Genomic DNA, 12,333 nt, shown 5'->3' with positions numbered 1-12,333 from the left:
AATTAAATTGATATAAATCATTTTTTTCAGTTTATTATTATTAAATTACTGAGATAGCATCTAAATCAATTTGTTTCCTACTTAATTGTGTTTAATCTGGAGTTGAGTTTTTCGCTAGCATTGCAGAATTGAGCAGCCTTGCAAAAAAAAAAAAAAAAAAAAAAAAAAAAAAAGAGTTTACTGCATGAATGAAAGGTGTTTTGTCGCTCCCTAGAGGTTTACTGCTGCTATGACAGCAGTAAAGTACCCAATCATTCACAACCAACAGGAAAGAACGAACACTACTCAGATCTCCATAAATAATTGGATTAAATGGAGAGCAAAAAGAAAGTGAGATACACAGTTTACTGTAATTACTATTAAATTCCTGAAATAATATAAAACCCAAAGGGAAACCATCTCACCTGTGAAGGAGGCCTTTGTGAGAGGAGGCTGATTACACATGGGGGATCGCCTGGGAAAATTCCACATAACAATGTGTTATAGATATTAATACATTTGATTCTTGCAGTCAAAGTATCATGCAATTTTCCTCTTCTGCTCCTTTTGACCATGACACTGACGTACTGTAACTGCACTCACTTGTTGGACGTACGATCTTGCTGGAGGTTGGTTAACGTTGCAAAGTTATTCCGTACCGTCCTCAAACTAGCCAGCACTTCAAGAGAAGAGCAAAACACCTGAGGTCAGTAACATCTATTTGAGTTTTATGCATCACATTTAACTTTAAACAGAATATTTAAGTTAGGACAAACTGAGGTTTTGTGAAACTACCTTCAAATTCTGAGGCTTTAATCACACATGAAGCTGAAATACTACAGTATGTTGAAAACTATAAACATGCTTTTTTTGATTAAATATGATGTAGTCAAGTCAAGATGACATACATTCCCTGTCTTTTTGTGCATAATTCACTTGTTTTTCCAAAAACAAAAATGTTTAACTGTAATAATTTATCAAGAAGAAATGACCAAAACACCTTTGATTTTCAGCTGACATCACCAATCACACTTATTTTCCAAGTACTTTTCACCATCCATTCAGTTCATTATGGATAAAAGTCTTTCCCTACAGTGTTTCTCAATTAATATCCTGTTGGACTGTGTGTTGCAACTTATTATGGAAGTAAAATTGCTTAGTTTCATGTTGACTTAAACAGTGCAGAAAGGCCTGGATGAGATGTATCCCAGAATTCACCCTGAACTGCTTCCAGTGTCACTGACCTGTGCAAACGGCGTGACGATGAGGTCATCTCCATGACTGCAAGAGAACGGACAACGTCAGAAAATCAGCATTGTGACATACACACCTCAGCTACAATGCCAAAGGAAATGCGTGATGCTCTCTTAATGCGTGATACGCATGTTTATAATGTTGCATGCATTTGTCATAACAAACAAGCCATATCATTAATAAAAGTGCAGATTTTTCTCAAAAAGATTCATAGATGACAACTGCATGGTTTTCTTGCATTTGGTCCTTCAGGAGGCGTGAGATATGGTTTGTCTGTGTGACAAGAGACAACCAGGCAGGGACACGCTTGCATTAATGCTTTCAGTGCTAGTGAATGTTCACTACAGTGTGTGGACCACCTCCATTCATTCAGATCTCACCGGGAGCTTTTATGTCATAACATTCAGTTAACATCACACATGCTGCTCATGTCTAATAGATTTCACAACAAAAGTCAACTGAAAAATGCTCAGAATAGTATTTAAATACAAGAAACTTTCATTATGCAACGAACAGTGAAGATAAAGAGGAAGAAGGACTTCAAAGGCTTCAAAGAAGTCAAGAACATAAAGACAAAAGACAAAATGATAGAAAATCAATTGCATGAGTTTTAAAAATAATAAATGACTAAACATCAACATTTCCATCAAGTAGCAGGAGATTCACATGTTCACTTTAGATAGATAGCTGCTTGTCTAGATGGCATCTTGTCTAGATGGGTCATGTTGTGCCTACAATGCCCAAAAACACTGCTGACTGCGTACTTAAATAACCTGATACTGAGTGTTCACTAGGTAGGCAGCAGCCTGATCCCACCTGAAAAACATTACAAATGATTGTGTCTTACTTTCAGAAAGTTTTTAACTGTCTCACCTTTGCTCATTATCCTGACTGTCCTGATTTGAAGGGGAAATGTGGTGTGAAATGAGGGATATGATGCAAAAAAAAAAAATGTTTTAATTTTATTTAGCATCCTTGTAAATTCCTCCTTAAACTGTCAGACCTGTGACACACGGGACGTGCACATGCTTGCGACATGTTAGAGCTGTGATGCTCTTGAGGATACAGGTTTCATTGCTGCAACATATATATTATTTTTTCCACGCAATTATATTGTAATGACATGTCAATAAAACTATATTTTTCATAATCATGATATGTTATGCAATACAATATGTTTTCCTGTTATAATGAGATATTATTTGGTTAAAATTACATATTTTGTATGTTACGTGACAACATAGCCCTATTGGCCTTTTTCACACTTCCACATTTGCAAAGCATGAAAAAATATAAATGAAATAAAGAATAAAATAGATTCATACAAATTCTATATTGTAGACATAAATAATAATAATAATTATAAAATAACAAAAACACACAAAGAAATTATCAACACTTTAAAATGAAATGAAAACAGAAAATATACAAATAAAAATTAATTTAAAATATGAATTAAAACTATAATGGTATCTCAGTAATATTAAAATAACAATGATCATTAGTGGCATACATGTGAGACTTCAGTGACCAACTGTATCTGACCAATAAAAATAAAGAAGTTTTTCATGAATTTACAGATGTAAAGAGAGAAAATAAATAAAATTAAAAAAATTAAAAACTCTTTATAGCAGCTGCACTTTTAAAACAAAGCACAATTTCTAACCAATAAACTTTTTGATGCTGAGTATAACTACAAAAACTGCAGTCACTAAAAAAACTTTTTTTTTTAAAATTAATTTCCATGACTTTCTAATCCCCACATAATTCCAAGTTTTCCATGACTGTAGGAACCATGAAGCCTGAGTAGTAAATCTCTGTCAGTGTTAATGCCCCTTTAATAGGATAACCTGACCTCTAACCGTTCTGCTTCACATCCTTCAGGCTCATTTGCACGTTGGAAATACAGTTAGTGAGCAGCTAGTGGCGAGAGCGCCAGCAGGACAGCCGTGTGAGTAAGTGCAGTTAATCGCTGCAGCGGGGAGGTAGTAAGTATGCGGTCGAGTAAGCAGGGGTGTGAATGCGCTGAATTTGTTGGGAGGAGTTTGAAGTCGCGTCTGGGTTTTTGAGCAAAGAACGAGACCTCAGAAAAGCACGAAATACCATGTACCCTCTTCGCCTGTCATCCGGCTGGCTGAAGAAGCGTCTGATTTCACGCGTGGCCCGAGTCCGTTTCAGCATGTGGGTATCGCTGACGCTCCTGCGGTTTAGCATGACGGAGTGTGTCTGTACGTCCATGTGTGTGCATGTATGCATGGCGGCTTCCCTCAGTGCTACATTTCCACACGCCATCCGGGAGGAAAAGGTCACCGCCAGGCGTGCGTAGCGTATCATGCGTTCCCGTCCAACTGCTGCAGTATGCATGCGTGCTAAACATAGCACAAGGCCACGGCTTTGACAAGTGCAACAACCTGCTGCCATTTCACAACCAACAACCAGCTCATTTAAAGACTTTTTTAGTGCAGTTTTAACTGGGTGGGAATGTGAACGCTATCCTGCACGCTACTCTGAAGATGAAAGTGTCCAGATCATGTGTGTGAACTCCAGATGAACCCCACATCTGTGTGTGTTTCTGATGCTGACAGCGCTGCAGAGAGATATCAGTTTATCAGCTCTCTGCTCAGTATGCTGAGACTGTCAGGTCTTTCACAAGAGTTAAATGAAGAGGAAGCAGGCAGCTTATCAAAGCCCAAAGTTCAGCAGAAAACACAGATGGCACCGGCTCGTCTTAAAGTGAGCTCTTTGAAAATACCAGCAAAAAAGACGCTCTTTAAACAGCAATATTAAGCCAAAAACAGTCTAATGTTTGGCCAAAGAACTGTATGCTTTATTTATTTGTTGTGTTGTGTTATGTTTGTTTTCTGACATCAGCATCTTTATGGCAAGAACATAGTAAGATCAGTAAAAAAGTAATTAATAAATACATAATTCAAATAAGTTTAATGAATTAATTAATTGTTAAAATAAATAACATACACACAAAATTACCAAAAATGTAACTAAAATGAAAAATGAAAAGTTTTTCGGCACCTGGAGATTTGGTTTGGTGCTCACACTGCACACAGTGTGAACCATTAAATATAACTATAAAGTAAAAAATAAATTAATCAATAATAGTAATATTATTGCACTTTTTTAAAATAAAATAATAAACAAATAATTAAAGTTTGCTAATACTGTTACATTTCAAAATGAAATAAATAAATAAATAAATAAATAAAATGTAAAAAAAAAAAAAAACTTTCAAAAAATACAAAACTAATATATATATATATATATATATATATATATATATTATATATATATATATATATATATATATATATATATATATATATATAAAATGAAATAAATAAATAAATAAATAAATAAAATGTAATTTTAAAAAATAAATTTAGAAAGATTTTATTTTGACAGGTTGCCGGCAAGTATATGCGCATTTTTACCCAGCGCTTTTTTAGGAAAATAAATTCATTTTTTAAAAAAAGTTTTCTTGCCATTAACGTTTTTATTCAGGCAGCTACTACAAAAACGGTTTAACAAGCTTTACTAGCTTTCTCAGTAAGATCAATTTCAAACAGTTGTTCCATCATGACAGCAGTTGAACTGAAAGAGAAAACTGACCATAGACATAAGATAGTTCATGTTAATGCTCACTTTAGCACCCCGTGGGCAGCACAGAGAACGCAAAGCATACTTGAGTTGTGTTATGAGTTGTTTTCTGACATTTTAGAACGAAATGACACGTGAAGTCAAGCTTGCATACCTAGAAAACATGTAGACGTGTATGTTTCAGGCCTCAAATTGAAAATTAATTATTCTTTTGAACAAAACCAAATGTGTTTGACTATCAAAAATTGCTATTCCAAAGGCCAATGAACTTCTTAAACTCCAAGAGCAGTTGTAGAGGGTAATATCAGAAACCGACATGATATTTCCTGCCATTGCGGGTTGAGAATGGATTCTCTGGCGGAATGAAACGAAAACGTGCGTCCGCCATCCCTTTGGGACTCTACATAATGCATGAGCCGGTGCAGGGTTACATAGAGAAACGCTCTGAGCTTGCAAAGATCAGGCCAGAGAGAGGAAGTGCACTGATCTGACAATTTCCTGTGATATCATCCATCACCGTTCCATTTGCTTTAGTCATACCATGATCATTCTGCTGTTCATCTGCTTGTTTTATCATGCATCTGAACTGATATAATGCAATAATTAACCTCTATGCTGTTGTATTCTCACGTTCTGTTCCAAAACTTAAGGTGTTGAGTGTGCTTCACATGCAAAGGTTATCCCAAAAGAGAAGTAGCATGCATAAACTCATAAGGTTTTTAGTTTGGGCCAAATTAGAACGTACTGTTGAAGTATTAATAATTATTTTATTTTTTTTACAATAATTAAAAATAATTCTAAAATGTTTATTTTATACATCTTATATATTATAAAAACCGAGAGAAATGTTGATTATAAATATATTCTGTTATATACTGAGAAGTATTAATAAAAATGTTTATAATAATGAATAAAAATGATCATTTTGGAGTGCTGTTGTATTTAAAATATTGTTTTTAAAATTAAATTAATCAATTTCAACATTTGACGTAAGAGTTTACAAAGCGTCCATCTTCTCTAAAATGTCAAGCATTTTATTGCTTATTAGATCAATCTGCTGAGGAACATTAAATTATGCGACACAATAGAGTGAATGCATTCACGGTGACTGGAGGAAACAATAATAATAATTGTCACATGTGCACCTCTGAACGACCATTATCAGTGTCACATGCAATGCAGGATCATGGCAAAGATGGAGACTGACAAACACGCTCACACACACACACACACCCAAGCCTTAAGCAGCATGTCATCTGGACTCTGTCTTCTCCATGCGGTATATCTCATCACGTACCCCTACAGTCTCACAACACACAGAGGTTTTAATGCCCAGAATTGTCAACTAATCAAATCAACCTGATAATTATGTTGTTGTTGTCCCATCGCAGGTTGATTTGGTCGTCATTCTGTGCATTAAAGGGTGAGGGTGTAGGTGAGGGTTCTCAATGCATGTGAGACCGTGATGCTCGCATCTACAGGTGAAGCAAGGTGATGCAGATTAGACAAGCAAGAGCATTCCTTGAGGAAGAGCAAGGCCAGGATCTGCCGTAAGGACAGGCGAGCCAGAACCAGAACTTACTTTCCACTAATAACCGGCTCAGATCTCCGAGAGACCAGGCCCGGCCTCGGCAGGTGGTTATTCCTATCGATAAGGACACAGTTTGTCAGACAAACACACACACACATACAGAGCGCAAACACACACGTTGGTTCCTCTGCTTTTGTGGTTTGAGAAGTGGCTGTTTTAAGAGACTGTCTTCTTCACTGACTTACTTTGGCTTTTTTCATGTCGTATTAAAGGAATAGATCACTCTAAGATCACCTTCATGTCAATCCAAACTTGATGATTAAAGTGTACTGTGGCCACCAAGCTCTCAAAAGAAGAAAAAAACACTGAAACTGTGGCTTTATACATCACAGTCATGCATTTGGAATGATATGAGGGTGTGTTTGCACCAGAAATACACCTTTACTGCTATAATCACACCACCATTCAATAGTTCAATTTTTAATGTTTTTAAAGAAGTCATTTATGCTCATGTTAACTGCATTTATGTGATCAAAAATAGAGTAAAAACAGATATATTGTGAAATATTATAATTTTAAATACGTGTTGTCTATGTGAATATATTATAAAACATAATTTATTCCTGTGATCAAAGATGAATTTTCAGCATCATTACTCCTGTCTTCAGTGTCACATTAACCCTTTAGAAATCATTGTAATATGCTGATTTGCTGCTTAAGAAACATTTCTTATTATTATCAATGTTGAAAACAGTTGATACCTAATACATTTATGGAAACCTTGATACCATGATAATTTATATGAGAGCAGTCACTTTTGATCAATACACAGTACTGTAAGTCATCATTAGTGAATAAAAGTATTAATTCCTCTTCTTTTTTTATCTTTTTTTTGTAAGTATGTAATGAAGGTTTGTAAAGACTCTAACTCTCTGCAATGTGTGTGAGACAGAGAAATGATGTAGACAGAGAGAGAGACTGATGTTAGAATCATTTGACCTGGGGGCAAACAACACACCACTGGTGATCACACACACGTACATTTACTACATATGAAGACACAAACACACACACACACACACACACACACACACACACACACACACACACACACACACACACACACACACACACACACTCTCTCTCTCTCAAACAACAGGGAACCATCAATGTCATCAATGGATGAGACAGCAGAACATCCTTGTGGGCTAATTGGTCCTTTTCAACCTCTAGCTCTCTCAGTTTTAAGACATTATACCAAATCAGATCACAGAAAGTATTCTTGAACTCTTTTTGGTTACTAGAAAAGAAAACTGTAAGATATCTGCATGAACAAATGAAATTAAGCTGAATCACAATACAAGCATGACGTCTCATTTTAGTGTGCTTTTGCTCAGCGAAACAAAAGCCAGTCCAAAATAAAGTAAAGGTTTAAAGAAGATTGGCACAAGATTTTAAACAGCTCCAGTACTCACATGTCACTGGCGATGGAGGAGTTTCGGGACATCGACTTCGGCGACAGGTCATAGTCGCTGTCGGAGCGGTAGAGGAAGGATTCCCTCCGCTGGCTGTGCACAAAGTTAGCCTGAAGGATCAGGCCCGAACCCGGACTCGTCATGGGATCCAGGGGACTCCGTCCTGACGACGTGCCATTATCCACGTCAAAGCTACAGAGAAAGAGAAACCAATAACGAAATGTTAGCATTAACACAGTAAGTTTAGTCAAAAAATACAGTGCCTTTCCCAAAAACCAGGGTTGGATGCCTGCATTTTCCCAAGAAGCACATGTGCACCCAAGTTTGAAGCAATAAAAATGTATCATATAATGTGTTACCAAAGTTATTTAATTTATTAGAATACGAAAAGTACACTTTAAAAGTTTTTACATATTTCTGCTCACACATTTAAATATTTAGAAGTTTTTAAATATTTCTGCTTCAAACTGTACTTAAGTACATAATGTACATATATAATTATATATACATATGTGTGTGTGTGTGTGTGTGTGTGGGTGTGTGTGTGGGTGTGTGTGTGTGCCAATAATAACCACCAAAAAAATAACAAATTTAATGTTTAATGTGGGACCTTTCATTAGAGAGACAAGCCCAAGCAGGACTCTTATTTTGAAACATCTGTGGCTTACTATTGCAGTCTATGATTGATTCACAAAGATGATGGGAGACAAAAGATGCTTTCTTACAACCGTCTACAACATATTACAATAAAAACGCCATAAAGTAAACACTCATAATTTACCTACAGTAAATCATAAGCAATAATTTGGCATAAATGCGCAATATTCATTAATTGTGACCTGTGCTGAAACCGCGAGACTGTAGAATGCACAACAGCGGCGTGTTTCTACTTTGAAACATGCAGCGCTCATATTTATTTAATGAAATCATATTCTTTTGAAGTTTAAAAATCACATGTATAGAGAACCCTGTTTTGTCCATCCAAATGTATGATTTCTTAAAATGATTTTTAAGACGCTTCTTATACCATTAAGGTATTTCAACCTTAAATGCCATAAAACTGCTTTCAAGTCGTTTTATTCGCACATGTGCTCCTAAATACATTTACATTGCAAATGTGAGCGTAACCTTGTAAACGGCCTGCAGGAGAGAGCATGTTGGTGAACACATGTGGACAGCTGCTTATCATAATGACCTGTGCTAGCAGGGACGGATACACAGGGGTTTCCCTCTCAGTGACGTCTGGTGCACATGTGGACACTGTCACTGGCTTTAGCTCTCGTAATCCCATCCATTATGTTAAGAGGCTATTCGATGGCTAATCGCAGCTGTGAGGTACTCGCCACGTCACTGGTGGTGATTCATCAGGTGACCGAGTTTCCCCGCGAGCGTCCCCATCTGAAACCACAACAAATCCCCTGTGACTCACTCCAGACGTCTCTCTGACTGTTTTAAAGAGATGCAGCAGTTTCCTAGAAAGCCTGAATGGGTGAAGCAGCAACAACATGTGAAACTGGAATGCTGCCACATGGACGAGACTCTCGACGTCTCGACAGGAAGTCGAACAAAAGAGCAGGTCTGTTCGCATCACAGAGACAGACGTGTATTCGTGCACATACACCACCGATTTCAAATCCCAAGAAGCACGATGTCTTTCCAGCGGAAAATGATGAGCAGAGGAAGAGATACGATGATAAATGACTATCTGTGATTGTGGGGAACAACTTAAATTCCTCTCCTAAAAAGGACGAGAGCAGTCAGCTCATGAAGATCTAAATGCACCTACAGTGTTGCTCACTAACACAATCCAGACCGCTGCACAGCTAGAAAAAAAAAACTGTCACATCATCTTGTCTGAAAAGCAATGACGGCTCCAGAGACTGTAAACAGGTTTGCTGAAGCACACAGGAATGGTTTGATATAAAGTGACCTGCTAAACAGCAAGAAGTCGTCATGTTATTGTGTGTGTGTTTTGATATAAAGTGACATGCTACAGTCGTACAGTACTTAAGAGTGAGTTACTTGATTTCAGCTTTCCTGTTTATGTGTTTTGAATTGCTTTTCGCAAGACTCTAGATTTTGTTATAAATTCACAAACCTCGGCCTGATGTTAAAATCAACAAATTTGTATAGCACTTAAAGCATCTATGTACTGTATGGATCTATCCATCTATCTATCCATCCATCCATCAAAAAACAAACCGTTGTTTAAGTTTTAAAAAGTCAAGATTCAAAGATTGTCCTAACACACTCATGGTTTTCTTGTTGAAAATTACTGTTACAGGAATTGCATTTACGTTTTAACTCTGCTTCCAGAAATCAAATTTACAATCCTGCAGCCTGATTCAAATTTGATTCAAACTCAGAAATTCAATTGGAATTAAAAAGCATTCTCCATTCAGTTGTGAATGTTGCACAACCCTGACTTGAGAGGCATGACTCAGTAAGCTCACTTAAAATCCATGAGTGTAAATGCTCGGACTGACTGACCTCGAAGAGCGATGCAGAAATCAATGACCCCTTGTTCTGTAGCTACAGTAGATGCTTCAGTGTGAAGGCCTGAAACTATTTGCTATATTTGCTATATTTGCTATATATTTTGCTCATTTATTAAGACTCTCAAATGCACCAGCATGGTGAACATCACTAAGCAAACCCCTTGATGTCTAGCGGCGCACAGCAAATGAGACATTGGGGAGACTGGAAAACCACTTGCTTTTAGGTTCTCCGTGGGACGTTTCTCCCGCAGTGGGACGTGTTCTGTCCGTTTGTGGGATTTGGCCTGTTTTGACCTCAGATTCATGAGTAAAGCCACAGTATTACATCAGTTCCATTAGCACATTCTCGTCCTAATGCACTTCTGCATAAGTGCGTAAAGATACCTGAGCCTTAACCGATACTGTCGGAGTAGTGTATTGTGATACATCCTCCAGAGAAGAGCTAGAGGGACAGAACGGATATACCGTATTACTTCACTGCCTACTCTAATAACCAACCTGCAACGCTGTGAGAATACAACCAAAGCAGTCTGAAGGCTATTTAACTTGGATGGTCACCATGGGAATGTGCACTAAACGTCAAAGCTCACTGTGATGTCAAACTATTGTGTGAATTGCGAAAGGATATTAAATGAACATTTGGTTAGGCACGTAAACCACAAACATGCATGGACTGGCACATTTACTTGAAGCGTCATTCTCAACGCATTCAATTTCAGTAATATGATGTTTTTGCTAGTGAAACTGAATGTTCAGCAGGAAATAACTTGATTTTATCCTTTAGTTCTGATTAGAACGTAAAAAGTAAAACATGTCAGCTGTGATATTATTGGGTAATGTTATTTTTTTCAATCTCGGGCACTTGGATATATTAGTTGTTTTTTTGTTTGTTTGTTTTTTTAGGGAGACCTGATCTACTGAATTTATTTAGAGAGTAAACCGGGTGAATTTTGATTTCATGCCATCTGCAAAAGCATTAAAAGTGTCTATCAATTGAGATGTTTATGAACAAAAGACAGCTGAATCACTCTGTAACTTTCTTAAAAGGACAGTTCACCAGAAAAATGCTTTTGTTTTTACTCATGGAAAACAAAAGAAGATATTTCGTAGAATACTGATTTTAATGGGGGGGGGAAAGTGACTACCATATTTCCCAGAATTTAAATCACATTTCTGTGTTTATATTCCAAAATGACTAACATAATTCAATCAATGTCAAGCATGCGAAACAAAAGTGCACACATCTGGATTTGTGCTGAATGAGAAAAGTAACTGAGCCCAAGTTTATCTGTATAGAGCATTTCAGTTTCACGTTAAATAAATTCATTTAAATGTTGCTTATAATGAATGCCACTATAATTTATATATTTTTATACTTATATTTTTCATTCCTGTTCTGAATACCATTCAGTTTAAAGGATTTATTGTACAGTGAAAGGAACTAAAATACATGTTTAGTATGTTTTAAATATTTCTTTTATTTATAAGTATTTCACATTATTTCTGAATTTAATAATAAAATGTGACTTATATACCTCTGTGACAGGGTTATTATTGTTAACCAAAACTAAAACTATTCAAATATTTTGGTACTAAATAAAGCTGAAATAAAATAAATATGAGATAAAAAACTTTAAATTAAACAAACTTTAGAAATGTTGCCTTGGCAACTAACTAAAGTAATTTAAGTTGAAGCACTAAAATTACTAACTGGAAATAAATAAGATAAATGTAAAACTAAAATAAAAATAAAAAATAGTTTTTGTTAATGAATCAGAAGTAAAATTAAAAATAAGAGATAAAAAAACAAATTTTATATACTAAATTTTATATACTAAAATTACTAAAACTAAAAGTAAAAATAAGTTAAATAGAAATATAAAAAAACTAATTAAAATGGTGAAAGCACATTAAATGTCTAATTTTAAATAGAAATATAAAAAAACTAATTTGAATTTTGATAGAAATTTAAATTATTAACTTT

The 12,333-nt window shown here is 35.9% G+C and overlaps 1 protein-coding gene across 1 annotated transcript in view; it reads right to left on the bottom strand.

Moving 5' to 3' along the window:
• The window catches only part of LOC109086787 (cAMP-specific 3',5'-cyclic phosphodiesterase 4D-like), a 152,003-nt gene that overhangs the window by 22,424 nt on the left and 117,246 nt on the right, over positions 1 to 12,333 (bottom strand). Inside the window, exons 3-7 of the mRNA XM_042765590.1 lie at positions 7,852 to 8,043; positions 6,428 to 6,490; positions 1,224 to 1,260; positions 583 to 659; positions 405 to 454 (exon numbers count right to left, since the gene is read on the bottom strand). Coding sequence (XP_042621524.1) covers positions 405 to 454; positions 583 to 659; positions 1,224 to 1,260; positions 6,428 to 6,490; positions 7,852 to 8,043 — 419 coding nt within the window. The remainder of the gene's footprint in view (positions 1 to 404; positions 455 to 582; positions 660 to 1,223; positions 1,261 to 6,427; positions 6,491 to 7,851; positions 8,044 to 12,333) is intronic.

The sequence above is a fragment of the Cyprinus carpio genome, chromosome A10, assembly GCF_018340385.1.
Source record: "Cyprinus carpio isolate SPL01 chromosome A10, ASM1834038v1, whole genome shotgun sequence".
Lineage (NCBI taxonomy): Eukaryota > Metazoa > Chordata > Actinopteri > Cypriniformes > Cyprinidae > Cyprinus > Cyprinus carpio.
This window is presented reverse-complemented; position numbering and strand designations above follow the sequence as displayed.